Source organism: Schistocerca piceifrons, chromosome 10 (genome assembly GCF_021461385.2).
Source record: "Schistocerca piceifrons isolate TAMUIC-IGC-003096 chromosome 10, iqSchPice1.1, whole genome shotgun sequence".
Taxonomy (NCBI): Eukaryota; Metazoa; Arthropoda; class Insecta; order Orthoptera; family Acrididae; genus Schistocerca; species Schistocerca piceifrons.
Window position 1 is genome coordinate 138,674,406 of NC_060147.1, and position 27,336 is coordinate 138,701,741.

At 41.8% G+C, this 27,336-nt stretch overlaps 1 protein-coding gene across 1 annotated transcript in view; it reads left to right on the forward strand.

The window, feature by feature from the left end:
- The window catches only part of LOC124718777 (histone-lysine N-methyltransferase 2C-like), a 434,091-nt gene that overhangs the window by 265,312 nt on the left and 141,443 nt on the right, over positions 1–27,336 (forward strand). The window contains exons 47-53 of the mRNA XM_047244388.1: positions 5,468–5,764; positions 6,651–6,873; positions 9,306–9,530; positions 13,095–13,250; positions 20,825–21,180; positions 24,584–24,776; positions 24,857–25,354. Of these exons, the coding sequence (XP_047100344.1) occupies positions 5,468–5,764; positions 6,651–6,873; positions 9,306–9,530; positions 13,095–13,250; positions 20,825–21,180; positions 24,584–24,776; positions 24,857–25,354 (1,948 nt within the window). The remainder of the gene's footprint in view (positions 1–5,467; positions 5,765–6,650; positions 6,874–9,305; positions 9,531–13,094; positions 13,251–20,824; positions 21,181–24,583; positions 24,777–24,856; positions 25,355–27,336) is intronic.

The following is a 27,336-nucleotide window of genomic DNA, read 5'->3' on the forward strand; positions in this document are numbered from 1 at the left end:
CATATCAAACTTTTATTTAAAGTTGAGAGCAGAATGATACCTTATATCTTCTCGAGCTACTCAGATTTATATCCGAGGCACTGTCCGGCACGACAAACCACCCACAGTCTCGTGCGTCACAAATCGCGTAATCGTAACAATTGTCCTATCTTGTAAACAATTCGAGATGTCGAACGCGGTGTTCTACGAGTGATAGCACAAAATTAGGTACGTCCATTGTATGACGAGTACTCCAAATGGAAAATGCCGTAATGACTACAACTGAGTTAGGATGAATGGCCATAGACAGAGGTGTATGTTGGCAACACACAATATCCTATTTCGTAGCATATTCTACAGCATGACAGTCATGACCTTAGTGCCTTTTTCACCAGACATGCCATCTGGATTCTTCCCCCAGACACAAGTTTCTCACAACTCCACAGGTGAGAGTGGCATTACAACATGTCCTTGGTTTTTGCCATCCACCTGGCCTTAATTTATGCTAATTTCTTCACCTTCAGAATTTTTTCTCAGTAACTATTCCTCTTGTCTCTTCCATTTAAATTTCTATATCATTTATTTTCTGACCTGTCTGTTTTTTTCAACCCCCTACCTCCATCTGCCTACCCCATGTAATGCACATAGTTCTCTGCTCTTATTGACTCTTGCACGATGTTTTGTTAGTGATGTCTGTCTCGCTTATTACTATATCTTCCACCTTTAAGCACTCAGTTTTCAAATCTCATCTGATGCCATATCCATCAAACAGTCTTCTTCTCATCTAATTCGGTAAGTGTCCCCTGAATCAGGATTTGGAGTGGCATCACCTTAACTCTTCCCATTTCTTAAACCTCGCCAGTCCTTTTCATTCGTTCCTTTCCCTTTAACCCTTCTGCCAGAAGAGAAGCCACTGGCTCTGAGAGAGCTTGCACATTTCCTCAACTTTTGTATGTATTTTCTCCTGCTGCTACACGATGAGTAGATTTTCTATCTACCAATTACGTTACATTTTTTAAGTTTATTTATGTATGTAGTTAATGACATATTACATAACTGAAACACGAAATATTGTACGTTTTTTCCTCAGCAGCAAACTGAATAAGTTAGCAGACAGTAAGGAACAAATGATGACGTACAACAAGAAATTCGTATGCGTGTTAGGAATTTTGCTAAAACGGCAGGGTCGCAACATAGCATACTGAAGTAACAAGTACAATACAGAATGAACTTGGAGGACAGATGACTAACACTGATAAATGTAGCCATTGTGGTATCTGCAATCAACCCTTCATTTGCTGTCAGTATGTATGTGTGTACACAACATGTAGGAACTTCTGAACCAAATATGCAGAACACCAAAGAGTATTAAAAAGTAATAGCTCCTCTCAACATTTGTACTCCATGTAATGGCATAGAATCTTCACTCAGCAAACATGGAAACAAGTTTGAAAGTTCTTATAACTAGCAATAGCCTGCACCCAAAATTAACAACTACATCCAAAAAATGGAGAAGCATCATGCAGAAAAATCTATAGCATAAGGAAAATACATACTAAATTAACATGTACCACTCTGTACTAAAACAATATTTGCCACAATAGACCAACTGTGCAAATACCCCCCCCCCCCCTTTCTCTCTCTCTCTCTCTCTCTCTCTCTCTCTCTCTCTCTCTCTCTCTCTCTCTCTCTCTCTCTCACACACACACACACACACACACACACACACACAATGTCCTGAACGTTAATAACACTTGGAAATTTGCATGTCATCTTTCAAATAAATGCTCAACATAACAATTAACATCATACAGTCGCAGTAACAACATGCTAGATGACAATCTACTGATTTTGTTATAAAATAAATGAAATTGCACATGTAAGCCTCAAAACTCTTTTAATAAATATAATAAGTGTCTTAACACATTGGAAATGATGAGTAACACACCTACAGAATAAAAAATTGTCTGTAACATGCTAAATAACACAATTTTTATATCGAAAATGGCGAAAAGTGGAAGAATAGAAACTGTTTTGTTGTTTGCAGATGACTGAATGTAAAATTTGTGGTAGTTACAAAGCTACCAGCATAAAATAACTTCGTATTGTCATGTAAGGTATCTATAAAATTATATAAATATTTGTTTTTCAAATTAGTATTCCAGACATAATTAATTCAAATGTTCCTGCACCATAATCATTATCAGACTGGACAATTAAAAACATTCCACTGAAGATAGCACTAAAAGTGCTGAAACATTTTAGGGTAGAGAAAAACTAAAGAAACAATGTCTTGCAAAAGGCGAAGTGTGTCTCCGATGTTTTATACTTATACAAAGCATATTAAGATCTGCCTAAAACAGGTCACACTATCTATTGTAGACAGTTGTAGCAAATTCTTAGGTAGATTGAACTGGAAGGCACTGACACGCAAATAGCTTTTCATCAGACACTACAAGAAGTTGCTGAGCTAGTGTTTTTCTGTATCGTAGTATAAGACCCACTGACTTCGTAGTCGTCACACACCGTCTCGTACTTACTGTAAATTAAGAGAAAAAATAACTTATTATGTCCAGTGCCTTCATTTGGATAATTTCACTAGTAATCTGGGAGCCTTTGGCGGATTTCTCTCACATTTGCTCGACAGTTCAGTACTCCGATTCCTGCAACACTCTCCGATTGGTCTTGCAATCTCTGATTCATTGCTGCCACCTCTGAAAATCTTCTTGTGTGTCATAAATTTTATTCGTGCTGCTCAGTTTTCGTCGTCTCCGACTCACAAGTAACTGTCAACTTGAAATTAATGTTTCATTGTCTGTGTAAACAAATCGTGAATTGCAAACTCGTAGATCCACATTTCCAAACTGCCTCAGCATGAGTTGCATCCACTATCAGTCGCTACTGTTGTCTGGTCCCATCATTTGGCCAAACTGGTATCACTGCCCAATGTGCCACACTTCTGAAATCGTCAAGTTAAATCTGCTTATGACCTCGAGTACCGAAGCTTCATCTGTGAATGTAAAACTAACCCTGCATTACGCTATTACGCAATCTAAAAATGTTGACCTCAGGAGGCAAAGCTTTATCTGTGAATTAAGGTGGTCCTGTGTTTTTTGAGTGCCAAATTTGTGAAAAAAGTTTGTCTCATACGAGATGCATTCAAGTTCTAAGGCCTCCAATTTTTTTTTCTCCGGACTGGAAAGAGATAGAAACGTGCGCATTGTTTTAAAATGAGGCTGCATTCATTGTCAATACGTCCCAGAGATGGCAGCACCGTACGGCAGATGGAATTTTACCGCCAGCGGCAAGAACAAGAACTGTTTTAAATACTTAAAATGGCGACGTTTTCCTTACTTGAACAGCGTGCGATCATTCGTTTTCTGAATTTGCGTGGTGTGAAATCAATTGAAATTCATCGACAGTTGAAGGAGACATGTGGTGATGGAGTTATGGATGTGTCGAAAGTGCGTTTGTGGGTGCGACAGTTTAATGAAGGCAGAACATCATGTGACAACAAACGGAAACAACCTCGGGCTCGCACAAGCCGGTCTGACGACAAGATCGCGAAAGTGGAGAGAATTGTTTTGGGGGATCGCCGAATGACTGTTGAACAGATCGCCTCCAGAGTTGGCGTTTCTGTGGGTTCTGTGCATACAATCCTGCATCACGACCTGAAAATGCGAAAAGTGTCATCCAGGTGGGTGCCATGAATGCTGACGGACGACCACACGGCTGCCCGTGTGGCATGTTGCCAAGCAATGTTGACGTGCAACGACAGCACGAATGGGACTTTCTTTTCGTCGGTTGTGACAATGGATGAGATGTGGATGCCATTTTTCAATCCAGAAACAAAGCGCCCGTCAGCTCAATGGAAGCACACAGATTCACCGCCACCAAAAAAATTTTGGGTAACCGCCAGTGCTGAAAAAATGATGGTGTCCATGTTCTGGGACAGCGAGGGCGTAATCCTTACCCATCACGTTCCAAAGGGCACTACGGTAACAGGTGCATCCTACGAAAATGTTTTGAAGGACAAATTCCTCCCTGCACTGCAACAAAAATGTCCGGGAAGGGCTGCGCGTGTGCTGTTTCATCAAGACAATGCACCCACACATCGAGCCAACGTTACGCAACAGTTTCTTCGTGATAACAACTTTGAAGTGATTCCTCATGCTCCCTACTCTCCTGACCTGGCTCCTAATGACTTTTGGCTTTTTCCAACAATGAAAGACACTCTCCGTGGCCGCACATTCACCAGCCGTGCTGCTATTGCCTCAGCAATTTTCCAATGGTCAAAACAGACTCCTAAAGAAGTCTTCGCCGCTGCCATGGAATCATGGCGTCAGCGTTGTGAAAAATGTGTACGTCTGCAGGGCGATTACATCGAGAAGTAACGCCAGTTTCATCGATTTCGGGTGAGTAGTTAATTAGAAAAAAAATCGGAGACCTTAGAACTGGAATGCACCTCGTAGTTCGGTCAATATGACGTATTGCGGTATTGTTTGCACATCTTTATCTAAATTTGTATTGTGTATTTGTTCTTGATGAGAAAACGTCTTGTATTTTACCTAGATGTTGTAGAGGTACAAACCTAAACTAGTATTAAGTCATTTAAACAGAGAGGAACTAAAGAAACCAGGTTTCTGCGACAGGTAAGTGTGCCATAAGAATAATATGCAAAACTGACCCATGACCATCTCGTAAAAGACTCTGTAAAGATTTACGTATTTTAACTACAGCACCACAGTATATTCATTAATTTGTGCAATTTGCTGTGAGTTACTGGCAACAGTATATAATAAATAACTCTGCATCTAATACATTAAATGAAAATAAACCTTTGTTACTTACGATTGTAATTTACTTCCCTTCAAAACAAGTGAATATTGATGCTACCAAATTCTTTGATCACTTCTCTAACGATATAACATGCCTGACATATAGCTAATCTAAATTTATAGGCCAGCCTAAAAATGTTTCATATGCAGAACTTCTATTGTGTAGACAAATTTTGATTTAGAAACTTGTGGTGTATATAGTGCCAAAGTATTTAGTGGGTGACTCAGTGCGGTTAGTTGTCACTTTTTATATAAACTCAAATATTAATGTTAGTCATCTTAAGAACCCGAGGTAGTGGTCATTATATTTATTTAGCGTACAATGTACGATGAAATGACGTTAATACACAGCTGTGCATTTTGAGACAATAGCTCTGTTCTTCCCGCTGTCCACATTTATGTGACACGTTCAGTACAAATATCTACAGCTGTACTACAAACATTAAGCACGAAATGTATAGTCGGGTGTTTATAACGGTCACCTGTAAATGATAAGTACACAATTATACGAAAAAAAGGGAACTGTACTGAGCAGCTCATAAATTGATAACAGAAGTAGTAAAGCCAACTGTTCACCGTGCAGTCGAGGTTGTGAGCAGTCGACTGGTAAGGAGTAGGGACAGTTCCTGGAAGGGCAGAACTCACCACAGAAGTGTCACAGGTGGCAGCCCGGCCCCGCCACCGCAGAGCCCGACGACTCCGTCCCCACGGCAGCAGCTGACCCCCCAGCCCAGGGTCTCCGGCAGTCCGCAGGGTGCGGAGCACCCGCCCACGCCTCAGCAGCAGCAGGATCGGCAGCACGACGGCGACGGTGGAGGTGGAGGTGAAGGTGGGGGTGGAGGGGGTGGCAACCCGCACAACCCTCAGAACCCCATCCCCATTCTGAGGTTGTTTGGCCGCTACGGCACTTTCAAGCTCGGCCTACGCGGAGGATCGCCGATGTGGGGGTGAGTGGCCAATTCTGTGTTTTCACTACAAATTCCGTATACTCTAGATTTATCCTGTCGTACAGCAGGAAATGTGTCAGCGTTAATGTCTGAGAACAGTGTGGTGTAACCAGCTCGTCACAGTCGATATATCCTCGAATACAGTGGGGAATTTGCGTTCTTGCAGTTTGGAGGATGTTTAGCTGAGAATTTTGGAACTGTTGTGCACGTTCTCCTGCATCAGTCCGAAGCTCGTACAGACCGTTTTGCAGTGGAGGATGCTCCTGTTGCCAAGTAAAGGGATGTGTCTCGGGTGAAGGAACTTTGTTTTAGACTGACAGATCGTCTCCCGACAAGATCTTCAGGAAAACTGAAATTCTGGGCAGAAATACTAATAACGGGATGCCGTAGGCTCGGCAGATGGCAAGAGATTCTGGGAACTGGTAGGAGAAGACAGAACGATCGGGAACATTTGTTTACTGTTGCTGTGTATTCGTACTTTCTGCTTTTGTGAAATTATTGAATAAATGAAAATAATTTCTGTTGTGTTGTAGAAATGAGGAAAGAGATGAGAAGTGACACTGCCAATATCTGGGAGAGTAGCTGAACTGTTTTGTACAGGTGAAGTTATGCTGCTCTGTACTGGGCCTCAGTCTTCGAACTAATTTCACTGTTGCAGCCCTGTCAGTATTTGGATAAAAGTTCTGTGGGTATGTGACTCCCTGACAGTTAAAAGTGATTCCCCTTCCTGGCCACTGTGGGAGATATTTGACAAAATCCGTGTTATCTTCTTCAAAACTCGAGTGGATAGTTGAAGAAACTGTGTTACACATTCTTGTGCAACTTCACAAATTTGAAGATAAGTGCCCGAAACAGACGTGATGTACAAAATTGTGTAACACGGCAGGTACGGACAGCCACCGTCTACCGGCGCCGCCGGTGGGCGCGACAGTGGGAGCGGGGGCGGCAACGGAGGAGGCAATTCGGCCCCCCCTACACGCCAGCAGCCGGACACGTCACTCGTCTGCGCCGACTACAACGATTTTGACGACGAGAGCTCGCACACTCCTCCGTCTGCACCTGGCGAGAATGACGCCACCCGGCCGCACACCTCGGTCACGGCAGAGGAGGTTAGTGAGCAGTCCTCATTGAAATTCCCTTAGTGAGTCACCTCTGAGTTGATCTGCACATAAAGATTGCATCTCTCTCTCTCTCTCTCTCTCTCTCTCTCTCTCTCTCTCTCTCTCTGTATCTCTGTTTCTCTTTCGATTTAAGAGAATTAAGCTTTGGGTATGAATTTTCACTGAGGTGATTTAGTGTAGGCTAGTCGTATAATATTGGGGGAAATCGATAATGTTTAGAGGCTGATCGTAATTTTAAAAAATGAAACATTTGATCATAAGCCATTCAGACTTAAATTGTAGTAATACTGTGAAACTATGCAGATACTCAGAGATTAATATGTTTAATGCATGTAATGGTTCTGACAGCCGTATCTATGTAATTTTTATTTGTTTACAGCAGGACTTGCTGTAGTAGTAGCAGTAGTATTAGCAGTAATCACAAATCTGTGAAAATTATGAACTATTAGTAAAACAAATCAGAAAAACATAGAAAACTGTATGAAAAATTCGAACGGGATAAAGAGCCGTAGTTAATTAAACTTGTGTTCAAATACCTGAGGGCAGACGATTAGAAATTTCAGACGTATTTTGAGTGAAATGTTCCAATATATAGCGATGAGGAAATGGATATAAGTTGTCGAAGAAAGAAGAGGATAAGAAAAAGAAGGTCAAAAAGTTGTTCCCGTCGATAAAAACTGATAACATTTTCTGTCAAAGTAAGCGAGGAAGTTGACAAAAACTGTAAACTGTGATAAATGACGTAAACGTCCAATTATAATAAATAGAGACAGTTGTTACTTGTGCCTCTATCTCTGAAAGTGAAATCAGTACTTCCAGTAGTTAAGTTCTGCTTTACTGTTAGCTGGGGGATTTTGAGTCACAACAGTTTCTTACTCGGCACACTGTGACAGCTCCCGGCCGGTCTCAAAAATAACCTTTTGTCGTACGGGGCAACGTGACGACTGCGACTCGAGTGTGGTGTCACATTTGTGTTGTCAGTGCACTCACTGTCGGCATTACAGAGACTCTTCACTCTGCACTGTACCGGTGGGAACACTACGATCCTCGGAGTGGCAGTGCCACCACCTGTACCCTCTACGTCGGTGACACTTCGGTGCCGGAATTTGACGGGTCTGTCTGCTATGACCTCGTCTGTGACGACACTAGCCTTGTCCTCTTGTAAATTGGCTTGCAGACTCTCACTGCATTGTACGTATCTGTTCCTTCTCGGAGTGATTTAGTGTGGCACACGCTTGACATGTGCCGAAGTGTGATTAACGGTGTAATACGAGTGCCTCAGTAGTTTCGGATATCAGTACCAAATTGTTACCTGCACTTTGTTGGCAGTGTTAGTACAGGAGCTAAAACTGTTTCTGATTTTGTAATAAAAAACAGTGGATTGTGTCACCCGATATTTTATTTAATGCTCTTTTTCGTGCCATTTTAACCATCCTGTAGGAACACACAATCATTTTACTTAAATTCCGTCTACGATTATGTGCTTCTAATAGTAGTTCTGTTCTGAACCTCTGTATGGTGATATTCGGTCCACACTGTAATTGTTAAAGATAAATGCAGCATCTCATAGTTGTAGGCTGCCGAATATAGGCCACGGTCCTCACAGAGAGGCTGGTTCGTAACTGGTATATTTGTATCCTACCACAGATCTCACACTCCTTATTTTGTTTATAAATTTTTCAGCTGAAACTAATTTCTCTTTTGTTATGTGTAATGAATGTGTAGCATTAAAGCAGCAAAATTCTTATGGCCCATCAAATTCCTGACTTCACCAGCTGACCATAAGCACTAACCACATAACTGAAGAATTGAGCTTTACCCCTTTCCTTTTAATTTTTTGTTTCTACACTTACCTTCCACAAATCGATAATTTACATCGATTTTCCTCGAACAGTTTCCATTTTTAAATAGCTGACAATTAAAAATACTGTGCACTTGTAATAATAAGTGAACATTTGAAGTACGTCTGATTAGCAGCTACAATGAGTCATTTCCGCAAACTTGAGGCCGCTTTAAATTCCTTCTGAAACACTTAAACATGAAATAAGTAAAAATAAAGACAATAATGTCAAAGTAATTCTGTCGTCACCTGCAACGTAGTACACTCTTTTCCGATTCGAGTAATTCACTGTTGATTTTTAAATCGAAGGCGATAGTGAAATTTACGTTTCTCCGTCACAGCACAGAAGACATTCGAGTTCGTGACAATATTGTAACTACATTTTCGAGACAGTTGACGCATTTCCAGTAGGGCATTGAACTTAACTGTAGCTGTCAGATTTAGGTGTAGAGGTCTCAGCACGACATTTCAGTAAACTAGTGCCGCACTCTAGAGGGGCACTCGACAGTCACACCCACCCGACGCCGATGCTGTCACACCGCTAGCCGGCGAGACTCACGGCGGGCCTGTTTGGGAGCAGGAAGTCGCGTGCGATGCCGGTGCCGGGACGCCGCCGCCGCAACCGCAGACGCAGACGCAGCCGCCTCCCCGGGGGTCCGCGATCCCGTCGGTACTCGGTTCGAACGGTGACCTCCCGAGGGACAGGTCGGAGCTGGAACCTCCGGGAAGAATTGCCATTATAGGACCTCGCTCGGGTCCGGAGAAGATAGTGGCGACGACCGACACCCCCGAATCGCCGGATCAGGTTTGTGGACGCTGTCCGTGTACTCTGTACTGCCAGAATTTCGGTCTCGTGCTTCACGAGTCTGGAATGAAGGCTTACTACCTCATGTTGTCCTGTCATTTCTACTACCTCTGTCAACCTGTGGCTTCATTTCTGTTCTCTCACATGACCCAGAAGTGCTGGAGAGTACAGAGAGTGCACTGTGTCTTGTGTTTGCCCCATTTCACTTTCAGGAGCGGAGATTGAGATGTTTTTAATTACGTGTTTCCTTGCATTCTGATAAACTTACACAGGTGAACGCAAAGTAACTTTTAATTTGTGATTGCAGATAACTTTTCTTTTAGTTTTTTGTGAAATGTTCTGCAGTGCCATTTCAAATTGGACTGCCTCCCATTTCCTTTGTCCTCGTTTTGTATTCACTGTTCCCTCAACCTGAAACACAGCTTTAGAATAGTGCGGCCTCTTTCCTCATCGAACACAAGTGTCACAACATTTCACATTATCTCATCTAAAATTTGTATCGATTAGTTCAGAGTCTCCATTCACTTTTACTCGTAAATGTATGTATTTGAAATTACATTCCAGCTATGGATTATTTTATTATTATTATTATGTTCTTTCCTACAATTTCACGTAGAATGGTATATGTTGCAGTGGGAATTATGCAGGAGTTACAGAAAATTAATACACAATATTTTCGTTTTGTCTCTACTTCCCACAAATTTCCCAATTATCCTTCTAGTCATTACAAATATCGGTTTTATGCATCGAGCCATATCCAGTTGCCATAGGCTTTCGTGTAGAATGTGCAGGATAGATTCCTGTGTTCGAAACGATTGGCAGTGCTATACAGATATGCCTCTATAAAGCAGTTCTGTCAGTTTGCACACTCGTACACATTTATTTTCTCCGTGTGCTTTACACGTAAGTTGTTTTTGGAAACTGTCTAGTTCACCTACGAGGACGGTCTGCCGATCTGTTAGTACTGTTCGGTTAGCCTCTGTTCATTTCTAATACGTTTGGAGGTTCGTATTTGTAATGCAGCTGTTTGTTGTGAGAATATCCGTAATTTGTCAATGCAGATTCCCAATATACTATTTTTGCTTCTAAGGAGGTGCCAAACCCTGCGACCAGCTCGAACTTTGACACAGTAGCCGGAATTCACTCGAGAGTAACGCCTGTTAAAGGGATCAGATAACTACGCCTCAATTCTCGAACACCCAGGTCGGCTGTCGACGTGCAGATTTTGTTTTAGATTGTTGAAATTTTCGAACATTAAAAAATAACAAAAGTTTTGTTTGTTCATATCAGGCTTCCAGTGTAATGGTCGGTTTCCAGGAAATTGAGAAATTAGTGAGACAGATTTGCTGCCAGTGTACTTGGCGACGGGACTGTGGACGATCGGTTACTGTCCGGCATTTGGATCGCAGTCGGCTTAAGTGTCCGTGCATTCGAACAGTTCTTCATGTGACAGTTTTTTACTCTTCACTCTTACGGGGAAAGCTGTCACAATATTTGTGCATTTGGTATTCTAAGTAAAATAAATGCTATTGTGAACAAAGATGAGAAATGATCGAAATACCAGCCTGCTGGCTGTATGAAGATTCTGTCTTTGACTCTGTTAAAACTTTCGTTACACAGTTGCACACTACTCAGTACACGAGAGTGCCGTAATTAAACTGACACTGTCAGTTGCCAGCCCCAGCAATTCTCATTATATGCACGGTATGCATCAACTTCAACTGCTGAGAGAAGTATCTTTGTAAACATAAACTCACGTTTGCTGTATATTGCAAACTGAGTGGGGAATATTTGTGTGCATGTGTATAGGGAACTGGCTGCCAAGCAGTGCCGGCTACTTTTTCTGCCTTTGTTATGTGTACTATCAGAAATGCTATGAAGGGTTACAATGACAGGAAGAATATAAATGAGTCTTTGAAAAACAGGAACAGAGAAAGAGAGAGGGAGGTTCCAACACGGAGACAAGAAAAAAGAAGAAACTACAGGGAATAGATATTACCATCACCTAGGCCAAAGCCTCTTTTCAACAGTTGTCATATTTGTGGAAAAATAAGAATAATATAATGGATTAAACACAATAAAAGTATTTATGTAGGTACGAATGAAAACAAAAATGTCTGAGATCTTACAGGATAAGGTGAATGTATGAGAAGGTATATTAGACTGGCGACCTTATTCCTAAATATCTTCATTTAACGGTATTGTACTGGAAAGCCCAAACAATTCCCATTATCTGTTTCAAGATTTCATGTTAAAAAATATGAGCTACCAACTTGATCTTCTGTACACTCGATGAGAAAGTAACAGTCTGGCCTCTTCGTTGCATAAGGAGAGGATCTATAATCACAGGTGTAATATACTGATAGAAAAAGGGACAGCAGTTGAGATAATATTGAGTCAGTAGATGAATGCAAACAAACATTCATTACGTGCTGTCGGCAATGTACGAATCAAATGAATTACTTGTCAAAGTAAACTGGCAGTAGGGCGAACTAAATAAGTCGCGTGACTGTGTACAGGCCGTGTCCTAAATTAAAGTAATGTGCGCTGTGATGTTTAAAGCTGTTGCCGATGAGGAGGAGAAAGGAGTGATAGTAATAGTGCTGACGATATATGCGAGCAGTGTGTTAAAAATAAGTAAGTCGATAGTGTGCAAATTACTACGAGAGAGATGTGGATCGGAAATGTGAGAGAGAGCAGCAAAGTGTACACAATAAATTCACATTGGTATGGATGAATGTGTTACTGGGTATCAATTTCTGAAATATTGTGAATATTGCAAGGAAATTCCATCTTCACAGAAACTTTACAGCTTATGTCGCACGTAATTGGATTTCGTGACTGACGACTGAACTCTGAGAATAATTGTTCTTTCAATTCGATGTGTTTTTAAAAGGTGCCAGAATGAACATAAGAATTATTGGCAGTGGTTTGTATTGACAAAATGAGGGCTCATATGTATTACAATGTGAGGAAATACTGGGAGAGTGTTAGTGCGCGAGGAGAATCGTCGAACGATAGTGCAGGTCTGCATTTAACTGTTGTACTGCACAGGGCATCAGCATACAGGTGCGTACTGTGTGACAGTTTGTTATTTGTTCCTTCGTAAATGCTTTTATTTTTTTGTAAAAATACAGTTTTCATTCTGCATGTGTGAAAGTTTTACAGTGTGTAGATTTACTGGTACATTAAGAGTGGTCAGCGTATGTCACAGGGACCACTCGTGTGCAGTAGAATGAGGGTCACTTTTTTCCACTTGGAGTTCTGGATAAATATACATCTTAAATGGAAAAATGTCACCTTAATTCAGCAAATTTATGGCTGTGAAGTATATGACAATACAGAGCAGCTTCCGTATGCACCAGCTGCTGCACTCTCGACACACACACTTATTGTAGCAGTATTGCTCGAAAGTGGCAAGTTGTGATAAACTGGCAAATATTAATTTTTGACGGTTACTTATGGCCCTGGTGGAACAACAGGAACGAGTTTCTTTTATGTCTTACTGACACCTATTAATAGTAATAGCGACTAATTTTTTTCTTATGACAAATACTGTTTCAGGTTGAAATGAATGTAGACCCATCACCAGAACCATTCCTGCCCACTCCAGAGACTGTGGGTAGCAAAGAGGAAGAAGAAATGGCAATCCACCAAGAAGAAGTTGTCATTCAAGTGGACAAGTCTTCAGGAAAGCAGGATTCTGCACGAGCAGGAGCTGTGAGTGTAGTTGGTGAAGAAGTGTGTGTGTGTGTGTGTGTGTGTGTGTGTGTGTGTGTGTGTGTGTTTGTGTGTGTGTTTTGACCTGCCCATTTCCTCAAGATCCACTTACTGTACAATTTCAGTGTCAGTTATCAGAAGTTACAAGTAGTGTTGAGGGAACTAAGGAGGTCGAGCTTCGGAATTCGTGATGTGACTGCCCCGTTGCATTTACGTGACAGAAAAACTACTAGTCCTATTGGTACCGGATGATCCCCTGTACAGACGCTGGAAGAGGAGGAGGGTCATTCACCACTTGCAGTGTTCTCACTACATCCATAGTGAGGGGGAGGTGAGAGACTGCGAGGCGAGGTCGGGAACTATTTCGTGCTGTCGGGTCGAGATGTAACACTGTTAATTTGCCCCAATGTGTGGTATTTGTGTCATTGGAGGAGAGCGCAACAAATTGCCTAATTAAATGGCAGCTCCAGATTTGGGTAGGGACTTGCCTCACGCTATGGGCGACGACATTGAAAAGGTGTCGAGTGTCTCGGAAATTTTTAAAGTGCTTGTGTCGTATTCGAAATGGCAGTAAAAAGCACCTTGTTTCCACTTTTGGCTGTTTCTAACAGACCGCAAATATGTATTTCCTATTTTGGAACTTAGGATAATAAGTTGAGCCATTTTTTTAATTCTCTTTATTGCTAATTTGTTGTTATTTGTTGAGAGATAAATGCAACATTTAACACAACAATTTTTGCCTCATGTCAGACTCTTCCCAAATGCCTAGAACTGTGTGATATATTGGCAGAAATACGTACTTATTATTACGTGCATTTACTGTCTTTAATTTTCTGTGTTTCGTATTTGCCGTTTCCTAGGAACTATTAGAGTACGTACACTAGTAACAGAGCAACTGGATGCCTTGTACTCGTCATCTTCAGTTGATTTTCACAGCCGATTGCCTTTTATGTCAATCTGCAGCACTACACTCCCGCCTCCCCTCACCCCGTCTACCCTCAAACCCGTTACTGTCCGCCCTTTTCTCTGAATTGAGTAGTTCAGCAGATTATGGCTTACGGAGTTTGTGGCCGACCCGTTTTAGATATTTGCTTCCTCTTCAGGCCCATAATGTTTAGGCTCCTTTTACATTTTATCCACCTCACAATGGTACTGGGTAAACAATTCTACTGTTTCTGTACGAAGTACTGAGCTCAAGATGTCGCTCCAGACATTTTTCCCAAAAATGAGGTTGTAAAAGTCTCATTTCTGAGTACTCGACATATCCGGTCTGTGCAACTTCACCAGTCAAATCTCTGTCCCACACATCTTTAGTTGGAATTTTCTTGGCACAAGTATGATGCAGGTATACAACAGAGGCTAACGTAAGACAATTCCCAGCTCAGATTGCCTCATCAGGCAGGGTGCATTCTCTTCAGCAGTCATTCTGAATGTACCTGAAGTCGCGGGTTGCCTTATTGCTGGCAGCCAATTCCTACTGAAGGTGAGCTGTCCCGTATTTGAGTCGTTAGAGAGAGACTGCAGTCGCATTATTTTTACAAGATTTGTTCTTTCTCAGATTTAGACAGTACATTTCTATCTGACTATAATTCTGTTTCAGCTCTTTTCAAATGTTTCTTTATTATTTCCTCTGTGTGAGACTGAATGACACTGGTAATAAATGGTTCCTTTGTCTCAATCCTGTACCTACGGCATAGATCTCTGTAATTTTGTTCCCAAATTTCATGCTGCCATTTGTATTATGTAGGCAGACACAACACACAATAAAGAGTATCTCACACATTTCGATCTCACTCGGTCATTTTGTTGGGATTTATCAGTGAGCGTGCCTTTCCGAAGTTCACAAAGTCAGCTACAGAAATTAACCAGATCCCTATCTGTTGGCAATGACAGTTTATTCATAATTGATATATGTAGAGTGAATTTGTTTACATCATGGGTTAGGAAATACTTTAAATCTATCTTGCGACAGAATCACTAAAGGTAACTATAGCTGCATCCATTCTGCCAACCACTTCGAAATGTGTTGTAGAGGATACGTCCCGTTGTAGCAAATGTTAAAGTTTATTCCTATTCAATTAGCATACAAAGCAAGGCAAAAATTTCTGTTTAAATACAGTGTGCATCCTGAAATTTGTTTAATCTTTCATTTGTGATTTATACCAGAGTGAGACATAGATGGCTGCATTAGATTCCTTGCTTAATAATGACTAGTAAGATTTTGCAGAATACTCGGCCGCGGGACAAACAATCCAGTGACCATTTGTTGCGCTACATTTCTTTGTACATTTCATATTTCCTTTTAGACCTATTGATCTCACATATTTCAACTGTATTCTATAATGGGAGATACAAGAAAGCAATCTCCTTTGTAAACTGATTGCGTTTTCCCAGTGCCATACCAATGAACCAGAGTCTGTAACCTGTGACTGAGCGTACTCGAACATTCCATTTCGTGTCCCTACAAATTGTTACACCCAGCTATTTGCGTGATTCCAACTCAGACTCGTCGATACAGTAATTTTCTTTTAGTTATGTGCACAATTTTATATTTCTTTACATTTAAACAAGTTGCTAATGTTTGCATCACTTTGAACTTGTATAAAAAGATCTGCTCGAATATATGTGAAGCTTTTTTCAGAGGGTAATATAATCATTTTTTAAGAATCGAGAAGTTTCTTCAGTTTAAGACACTTTGAGATACCATATTGTTTGATATATTATGTGACGGTAAGAGAGAGATTGTGAAAACAGGGACAGATGCAGATTCTGGTCATAATTTATTGTAAAACATGTCCACTCCATCTGGCTGACCTGTACAGCAACCGTACCTTCAAAGATGTTATGCATAATTAAAGCAGTATTTTCCCAACCAGGACTCTTTTATTTGAGAATAATTTGTTGTGCACGAGCTGCAGAATGAAACTAAAAAAAATTACAGAAAGCTTATGTATTAAGAAGACGGGATCTGGATAGATTAAAAGAACCAAAGGTTGTCTAAGAGCTTCGAAGGTAGCATTAGGCAATGATTAACTGAAACAGTCAAAAATGCTGCAGTAAAAGATGAATGGGTAGCTTTGAGAGATGAAAGTCAGCAGACGATGAAATAGGCATAAAGACAAGGTTCAATAGAAATCGTGGGGTTACACATGAGATATTGAATTTAATTGACAAAATGAATCAGCAAAGAAAGAAAAACTGAAAGGTGGAAGAACGTGTAAAAGGACTAAACAGAGGAATGAAACCTACAGACAATATTAGGGAAAGGGTAGATGAAGATGAGGTGGCAGATACGATGCTGTAAGAAGAATTTGACGGAACACCGAAAGACCTAAGTTGAAATGAGGCACCTGGAGTTGGTGATATTCCCATAGAATTATTGAGATCTTTGAGAGAACGTCCTGTGACATAAATATTCCACCTGATAATACAAGATATATCAGACAGGCAAAATACACTCAGACGCCAAGAAGAATGTGATAGTTCCAGCTCCAAAGAAGGCAATTGCAGACCGGTGTGAATATTACCGAACCATCTGTTTCATAATTGTGGATGCAAAATACTAGCTCTAATAATTAACAGAAGAATTGGAAAACTGACAAAGCTGGCCTCAGAAAGGTCACTTCGAGTTGCAGAGAAATGTAGCGACACACGAGGGTACGCCGAACCTCTGACTCGGACTGAAGAAAGCGAACCTACATTTATAGATTTTGTAGATTTAAGAGAAATCTTTTGACAAAGTTGACTCTTATAGTTCAGAAGGTAGCTGGGTAGAATATGTGGAGCAGAAAGTTATGTGGCTTGGAAAGCAGGTAGAGACAGAGTTGTTATCTGTGCATTGAACAATCAGTAACGGAGGGAAAGAGGGTGAGGATATGAAAGGGAATTAAAAGTTGTGGGAGAAGAAATAACAAACTTATTTATCATATGGCACATGGTGGCAGCATGTATCCTAATATAAGTACAGTAGTAATAAATAGGAATGTAGATGTGCATCCCTTGTAACAGACATAGCAAATATCACATAACAAACAGACAGAATTAAGTTATGTAGCATGCAAGACAAGTTGTTGACTATAGATTGATGTCCAGATCTTGTATCCGCTTCACAGCGAGAGGTGTGGTTCCTACAAAGTCCTCGGCTGCTCCACCATGTTTTCTTATAATGCACACTTTCAGGATAAGATCCAGTGTCTACTCAGGTGCCTCACAGTCACAGCACAGACTGTCCACAAGACCCCACTTATAAATTGTCACCTCACATCTCATGTGGCCGCTTCAGGTACCATCGAGTGTATTCCAGTGTTTCTCTTGAAGTCTGTCTCGAGGTGTCGATTACAGGACGGTGACTACTAACAGAGTTTTTCAATCCTTTTTACACGTGTCTTTTAGGTTAGCCGTTATTGCATATTGGCTTCTGCGATTTAGAGCACGTGTGAGGGGGGGGGGATCCAAAAACTGTACCATTCTCCTTCAAAATGCTGTCCGTGTACAATAATGCAACTATCCAAATGCTTTTGCCACTGCTAAAAACAGTCTGGAACTCTCGAGATAGGATACTGCTCGAAGCTGTTAGTGTGTTTTCTTTGATGTGGTCCACTTGCCGAATCGATTTCCTTTCAGAGTTTGCTACAGTCGAATTCACTTGATTCGTTCACTGCGTGTATTGCTTTAAATCGACAGTGACCACGTCGTATTGAGTACTTTTTTTTTTTTCAGTATATCCACTGCGGATTCGACGAACTGCGACTGTGATTTAAACTGGCGTTTATCTGGTAATAAATATGCAACAAGTCGCTTTTTTACAATTTATTCGACCACGAACATATTTTCGAGCCACACAGTATGTAGCTACACTCAGTTTTACGCTGGCTCACACGATGTAAACATCGTATGTTTATTTGTGTACGTAACGTAATAATGTCTAAAAACAAAGATGATGTGACTTACCAAATAAAAGTGCTGGCAGGTCGACAGACACACAAACGAACACAAACATACACACAAAATTCAAGCTTTCGCAACAAACTGTTTGTGTGTCTGTCGACCTGCCAGCACTTTCATTTGGTAAGTCACATCATCTTTGTTTTTAGATATATTTTTTTCCTACGTGGAATGTTTCCCTCTATTATAACGTAATAATGTGCGTTACAAGAAGCAATCTGATGTGAATACCACAAGGCAGTGCACTCGACACCAGCACTGCATCTAGCTGCACTCAGTCCACAAGATGTCTCTGTAACGCCTCCATCTGATGATAAGTCCGCAGTGGCTCGAAAACATGTTCACGGTCGAATGAATTGTAAAAACGTGACCGGTCGCACATTTATTACCAGACAAACACCAGTTTGAGTACTTTTTAACAATTATGGTATCGCAGGTCAGAACTGCACGTAATCTATAGGGCACTTAATGCAGTTTTTCAGTAGGGTCAGAGATAAAGAATGTAGCGCCCCAGACACCATAAAGCTTAGATTGACAATTTAGGAAAAGATAGTTTCTGCTTACCATAAAAGTGATACATTAAGTTGCAAATAGGCACATTTAAAAGTCACTTCCACATAAGCTTTCTGCCACAGCCTTCGTCAAAAAAGGAAGAGAAGTGAAAACCATTCATCAGATTCTGGCAGTTTGGTCCACAGTGCGACTATCACGTAGGATGGAAGCACAGAGGAACGCTGTCTGGTGATTGTGCAGGATCGAGAATGCTGACGGGTGCGGTGTCAGGTGGCTGTGGGGCAGGGAGGTGCGGAAAACGGAGAGGCGCACGGAAAGTGGGTTTTTTTTTTGGGGGGGGGGGGGGGGGGTGCATTGGCAGAGGCTAGAAAACAAAGAGGGGGTGGAAACTGTTGGGTGGAGGATGTGGGGACATTACACTGCTGTAGGTCGAGGCCGGGTTAATTCCCGTCTGCGCAGTTCTGAAAAGCCGGTAGTGGAGGGTAGGGTCCAGACGGCTCGGGTAGTGAAGCGACCGTCGACATCGAGCGTGTTACGCTCGGCTGCACGTTGTGCACGGGGTTGGCTACTTTGTTCTCGGCTACAGTTTAGTGGTGTCTGTTCATCCGGGTAGGCAGCTAATTGGTAGTCGTAACAATGTAAAAAGCTGTGAAATGACTGTGACGGAGCTGGATAATGACACTGTTACTTTCACAGATGGTCTCCCCACTGTAGTGTAGGATAAACTGTGACAGGACTGGAATAGGAAGTTGTGGGTGGGAGGGTTGGGTAGGTCTTCCACAGGAATACGATCCTTAGGGCAAGGGGTTGGGATTGAGAGTGGCATAGGGAAGGACTCGAAAGTTGTGGAGGTTGGACAGACGACCACATTCTTTGTAAGGCCTTCGATTACCTAGCATCGTGCCCTGAAATGAGGCTCTTACACCGATACATAGTTTCCAGTCCTATGTTTCTGCACAGCTTCTCTGTGATGAAAATGTGACCTACATACATTATCTCTCTCAATGATTGACACAGAGGCACTTGTAAGTCACCCAGGCCACTTTATAACAATATAGTGGAGACATTGAGTCACAGGCAGACATTATTCCATCCCGGATTTTCCAATCCACTTTATCTTAAGCGAAATTTGATATCAAGTCAGGATCGCTGATTACTATAAAATGTTTACATTACTGACTACGGTACACTGTTATGGTATGAATATTTTTCAAAAAATTTGAATGATAGCTTCTAGCAAAATATTAGCATTTTTCACAGCAAAATTTGATAATCTGAAAGAGAAGTACGTTTGTATAATCTTAAAATATTGTCGCGTAGTCTCGAAATACGGAACTGGAATAATGTCCTCATTGCTCCGTCCTCGTACCCATTACGAAGATGAGGGAGATTGGGTAAAGTGTAACAAGATTGGGTAAAGTGTAACATTCATTTATCTCTCAGTATGGTATTTTTGCCATACTGTAAATCACCAGTAACTAAGACACGCTGCTGTTTTATACAGTTAATACAACATTTCATACGGATGTCTCACATTTTAACGATGAATTTGTATCTGCTACCCTCACCTCGTTTTGCGTTCTTCTCCTTCCAGTCGTCACACTAACAGTACTGAATTTTAAACTAACTTCACTTTCACTTTACAATTTGAGTAGCGAAATCCATTTACATTTTGGCAAAAGTGCTTTTTTTTTTTTTTTTTTTTTTTTTTTTTTTTTTTTTTTTTTTTTTTTTTTTTTTTTTTTTTTTTTTTAAAATTCTGTGGCAATGAGATGCTGAAACAATTAATACGGGTATTGTATAATAGTTAGTGATCCCGACTTAACTAGAAACATTGACAAAGACAAGATGGACGACGTGACTTTCGAGTGACATTATGTCAATCATAACAAGAAAAAAAATGTACGTAGGACTGTATATTTCGTATTTGTAATTTTCTAGTCGTAGCTCGATAATTCGATCGTACGTTTCGAAATGGTAGTGGATCATTTTGACAGTCGTAGCTCGATAATTCGATCGTACGTTTCGAAATGGTAGTGGATCATTTCGACAGTAAAGTAATCGCTTCGTTTATCTTCCACTTGTCGACATATTTACACTTAATTATCTGTACGCAGGACGAGTGCCACGCGGAAGGGAAGCTGCCGTCGGCACCGGAAATGTCGCCCTTTGCGACGCCGACTCCGCCTCCTCTCCCGCCTCCCGGCACGCCCTCCCACACGCCGCCCGCCACCCCGCAGAGCCCGAGGGTGGCTGCACAGTCGCCTTACCAGCACCAGCAGCCCGTCACGGCGTCGGTCATAGCTCGCCGCCCGACGCCCTCGCCTCCTCAGCACCAGCAGAGTCACCACCATTACCAGCAGCAGCTACAACAGCACCAGCAACAACAACAGGAAGAAGAATCGCTCCAGAAGCAGATGCAGAAGACGTCTCCGTCCTCTTCGGTGCACGAGACGGCGCACTTGTCGTCTAGGTAATCCAAAATCGTTTAACTGTAGCCCAATTAAAATTACTCGTCTCTGGAAGCGTCCCCACCTCGGAACTGAGTTTCTCTGACCGGAGCTTACTGTGACGCGGCAAACTGTCTGACACTGTTCGGTGGAACACCGGTTGACTCACAGTCGACACATACGGGATGAATGTTGTCTGAGGAGTGCGATACTGGTGCTGTCACCAACCGGGAAGTGTCCTGCCCACGTGAGCAGCTCACCACCCATTTAACTGATACCTTGCCGAAGAATGGCCAGCAGCCGTCGCGGATATGCCGTAAGGCCGTGTGCGAGTCGTCTACAGGCGTGTCGTTTGAATCGGACCTTACGTTTGATCGTCAGTAGTTTGGGTTTTATTCGTGGCCCCCCCACGTCGATGATCCCCACCCGATCTTACGAAACATTTCCGTAACACACTCGTACGATCGATCCGACCGGTAACAAATCGAGCGGCACCGCTCTGAATTGCTTCAGTATCTTCCTTCGGTGTGACACAGTAGGAGCCCCCGTCTAGCAGTACCTGAGAACGGGTTGCACAAGTATTCTGTACACGGTCTGCTTTACACTTAAAGCTAGATTTTCTCCCCAGAACTGCACCTGTAAATCGTAACAACTTCTCAACTTTCCTACCAGTGAATTTATGTGCTCGTTACACTTTGTTTTGTTTTGTAATAATTAACTTAGATATTTGATTAACATAAGTGAGTCCATAACATAATGTTAATGTTGTATTTGAAAATGGCTCAAATTTTTCTGCTCCCCACACCTTTTACATAAATCTTTTGACAGAATGGCCGAGTGTCGAGTAAGGATCTCCAGTGTGTGAGACGATGTTTAGATGAAGTCTCTATTTGACTAACCTCGATCTGTGTGCTCTACTGAGGCCAGCAGACTTGTAACTTCAAATAATTTGACGTCAGATATAGGTCTTACATCTAATGTGGCTTTACGGCATCAAAAAGTATAGCCTCGAGGCTTAAGTTTATTCCCAGCTGCAATATGAAACCCAGGTTCTCATTTAACTGAAACAGTTTAACTAAAACCTGGTGCCACCTTATGTCACTTTGCCACGGTCACCTACGTAATGAAAATATAGCCGATTATTCGGTACTAACTTGTTATGTGGACTGTATACCATTAAATTACGTTCACTGGATACAGTATCCCCTGTCGCAGATCTCCGAGTCGTGATCCCTCAGAGGCCAGAGACCGGCCACCCGGGAGATGCGTACGCCCATACGTCGCCCTGCATCGCACACGCCCCATCTCGGACACGCGGGAACATCTGGAATGTCGTGCAAACCCATTACTGGCAGTTCCGACATAAAATCATCATACCATTTCCGACATAAAATCATTATACCATTATGGACTGTAAATAACTCTAAACGTAACTGTTTTGAGCTACACTCGATTGTATATTACTCCGACACTGTATGTGGCGACGTTTGCAATGTAATTTACCCATGCTAATTTGTACGCTCACAATCTAGTTGTATTTCGAGCTTGCCTTCATTCGGACAGATATTCTTCCCGCGAGTTGTCCGGATTCCCTCCACAGTCGGCCTCTCTTCCTCACACATCTGTGTTACTGTCACACAATCTCAGGCTCCTGCACACCCTAGCAGACAGCCGGTCTGTGTTCACGTGAGGAGAAAGTAAGCGGTCCTATCGCACTCTCCACTCTCGATGTTATCTTTGTCTCCGGTCGACACTCGTAGTCCAGATTGACGTATGTTAGTAATATGCAATGATGTTATCAGAGTTATGTAGCTGATGCAGCTCTTTCTGTTCTCAGGTGTTTAGAGTTTGGCTCCAGATCTGTCACTTAATTTTAGATATGGCAAATTGTCATTCTGTCATCTGTAGTGAACTAGAGAAATTGTTATAAATGTTTTATCGGTATAAGTAATTTGTTGTTCCTTTTTCTTAGAAGTAGTAGTTTGTAACAGAGCTGTGTGTAACTGGCAGTAATAAAAGGTAACTTCGGCTCTATAGCTCTATTCCAGTTACTTGATAGTTGACACTTCACAGGCTGGAGGTGGCCTCCTCCAATCAGAGTGCTCAGCATCCCACTCCATCTATTCTCCGTAGCCAAACTATCACAATAATTGGTCAGCTCACCTTGTCCGGCTTTCTTTCTTGTTGTGTTTTGACCCCAAATCCTCGATCTGAACTTTAATTTCGTATTTAATCTCACATGATAAGAACAAAACTCTCTCTCTCTCTCTCTCTCTCTCTCTCTCTCTCTCTCTCTCTCTCTCAGCGTGTTAATGATATAACACCTGTTTCATACACACACTAACCAAACAATACGAGATCCTTCCATGCTAAATGCAATTAAGCATTATATAATTATTATAATCACAGAAATTGACTTAGTGTAGAAAAGTTTCACATGACATTACGTGAAGCAAAATTTTTGAATGCTGCAATTCATCATTGCTACTGGAATATGAGAGTCAAATGTAAGAACTTTACCCATTGTAGTGTAGTGGTTAGTGCAGTAACTTGTCAAGTAGAAGGTTGTAGTTTTGAAATTCACAATACACAGTGAAATTTTTTTGTTGCTATATCTAATCAAAAGATTCTCATTATAATTTTTATCCAATTAATTGATTTGAACGTATTTTTTTAAAATTTGTAATACTTCATTACGTCATTTTTGTTGTCAAATTGACTTTTTTATTTGCCTTTATTTTCCTTCCTATCATTTATTTTTCATTTGGAAACTGCCTGTATCATCTATTATCTACAACCAAGTGCCAACTGGGACTGTTCATCAGTTTGATAAGTGTCAGTTTGTGTAGCCAGTGTGAAGATAGTTTCAGGTAACCAATGAATGAAGGAGATGAATTGCAGTTTGTTTTTTAGTGCTGAAACTGGAAATTTTCTGTCTTTATTTGGTCTGTAGAGGTTTGTATTAATAGCTGTGAACAAAATGATTGTGATTTTGGTTCTGCTGCTAAATTTTGACTGCTATTTTCCCTCGATACATTGCACATCACAGGATAATGGTTATGTTAGGACACAAGTTCAAATTCAGAGCTACAAGTTTGCAGTTCCGTCATTGGTCACTTAAAATCGGCTGTCGACAGAGCATCTAGCATTTCCGTCATACCTCGTAAGTGCCACTTCTGACATTGAACTGCATTAAACATTAATGGCATTTGTGTTGCGAGCCGCTGTGGTCGTCTGTCACCTATAACTGAGCGGTAGCCTGCAACTGATGTGGCAAACCTGTAGCAGCGAATGAGAACGTCAACTGACAAGTAATTTTAACTGGGCTGTAGAAAGTTCTGCCACGAATGGGAGACCGTTACACAGGTAGGGAAACACTTAGACGACACACGTGTAACGGCCATTTTTTCTGCTCCCAACTTACAGGCTACCCCCGTACGGGTTAACTCCGACATCGCGGGCCACCGGTGTAAGCGTCATAGCCAGCACACCTCGGATGTCAGCATCTGAGCAGACGGGTGTTCCGAATGCCGACGAGAGGAACAGGGCGGAGCCGAGACCGAGTGTCCTCGAAGGCCCGGCGGCGAGGCAGCTGGCGGACGTAGAGAACTCGTTCAAGGTCAGTCCCGCTGCGAAATCTTGTCCCGAGTGACAGTGGTGGTAGCTGTGCAGTATTAATATAGTTTTCATTTGTTTCAGGTCATACATTCCATAGTTACAGAAGCAAAATCACAGAGTTCGACCCAACAGCATTCTGAAACGAGACCGACCGTATTCGCCGTAGCTGAGAAATCGCGTGCTCACCTTCAGGACGAGAATCTGTCGGCACCGATCCCGCGGTCTGAAGAAAACATTTCGGTTCCCGTCTCTCTGGGACCGGTTTCACACAGAAGTCAGCCCGTCGACGACCGTTTCCGGTCGGCAGTTCCCACGAGTAGCCACGCGGTCGGCATCGTTTCTCTCGACAGACGACTCGCGCCCGGGCACGTCCCGCCCTACGAGACCACACGGGTTGATACGCTCGCGACAGGACCGGCAAACGTCGAACGGCGAGACTCGGAGCAGGCGATTAGAGCATCAGTCCTGGGAGACCGACTGCGCGCCGCCGCCGCAGCTGCAGAGCGGTCGCGGTCCCTCGACTCCGAGCCTGGTGTCGTCCGTTCCGTGCTGGAGAGCCGTCTCATTGGGCAGCAGCAGGTAATTCGTATTTCATTATCATTTAATTTATCCTTTTGTTTTTGCAATAATGAATCGAGGGCAGGTGTTTTTGTAAAGGAAGAAACAGTATAGTTACTGCTAAAGAGTCTACCTCCGCATTTTTTCATTCTCTTATTTCTGACATACCTAGAAACTTGTGCTCCGTACCTCAGTCACATAATTAGGCTGCCATTGCCTTTTGCAGTAGCAGTGCGTGATTTATTTTGTAACCACATTTGCACGAATGTTCTGTAAGCTGGTCTGACTGTAGTGAATTTTTGTACTTCTAGAATTATTTTGAGAAAGAAACACGATTCTACATAATCGGTGATGTACAGTGCACAACAAAGATCTGCCACTACATTTCTAGGAAAACTGGAAAGAGAGCAAACAGAAACACCAAACAGTTTATCCTGATAATGAAAATCGAGTAATTTTGAAAGGAGATTGGCTAACGCAGAATGAAAATACGTGAGCAACAAAGCAAAAATAAATAGTGAAATTAAATAATACTAGAGATCCTGTGACTGTGACTCCTTGTTTAGGCACTCAATGTTGTGACTTTATAGACCTTAGCAGGCACTCAGTCTGTCTATTTGGAACTAATACACCTCTGTACATATTCTGATCTCTATTGATACATAGGCCGTATTTGGTATACAGTTTCTTGAAGTTAACACTTTCCATTAATTTTGCCATCTGCTACAGATAGACATAAATGTATGCAGTAACACCTCCGTACGTTTGCGGATAGCTCGATAATGGCCGTGGCCTGAATTAAGCGTATAGCAACTGAAAATAATGTCTTTATAAATAGTCTTTAAACATAGCAGTGTTGTGACGTACTATACGTGTACATATAATGTCCTCAAGGAAATGTAACTCGTCCACAAAGGAAGTGCCGTAGAAAGAACTTTTTCAACCGATTCTTTTGTATCGTTCATCTATCTGGGATCGTTACGAGGACTGATAGAAGAGATAAAGAGATCCAGTGAAGAGCTGACACATTCTGTCACGGGATCATTTTAGTTGTTGCAAGACCGTTACAGAGATACTTAACAAACTCCAGTGGCAGGCATAGCGAGAGAGACATTGTGTATCACGTGGAATTTTGATAATGAAATTTTGAGAGAGCTTTTCCGGGAAGAGTCAGACGACGTATTACTTCCTCCTACACGTGTCTCTCGAAATGACCACGATGAGAAAATTTGAGAAGTAACAAAGATGCTTACCGGCAATCGTTCTTTCCACATGCCATTTGCAAGTGGAACAGGGAAGGGGGACGAGTTATCGGTACCAGAAGTACCGTCCACCACACACAGTTAGGTGGCTTGCGGAGTATAATGTAGACGTAGAACGTCAATGCTGCACTCGCCTTTTGCCGTCCGGTGACTCTGCTATTACCGGATGTGAGACGATATAAGTACATGTGGTGCAAAATCTGCTTGTGTCTGTGTATGTGTGGATGGATATGTGTGTGTGTGCGAGTGTATACCTGTCCTTTTTTCCCCCTAAGGTAAGTCTTTCCTCTCCCGGGATTGGAATGACTCCTTACCCTCTCCCTTAAAACCCATATCCTTTTGTCTTTCCTTCTCCTTCCCTCTTTCCTGACGAGGCAACCATTGGTTGCGAAAGCTAGAATTTTGTGTGTATGTTTGTGTTTGTTTGTGTGTCTGTCGACCTGCCAGCGCTTTTGTTTGGTAAGTTTCATCATCTTTCTTTTTAGATATATTTTTCCCACGTGGAATGTTTCCCTCTATTATATTCAAGTCTAAAAATACTTTAATTTGTTGGTTAAGTTTCATAAGCAACAACATATTATGTAATACACAGCAAACGCAAAATCGTAGTGACCTCTATTTTTCATTTCAAACTTTTCTGAATTTTGCACAGTCTTTTACTTCTGTGTAACTGTGACAGTTAACGAAATGGTGTACATGTCATCATGAACATAACACATGATAATAAAGCTATAAGTAAAG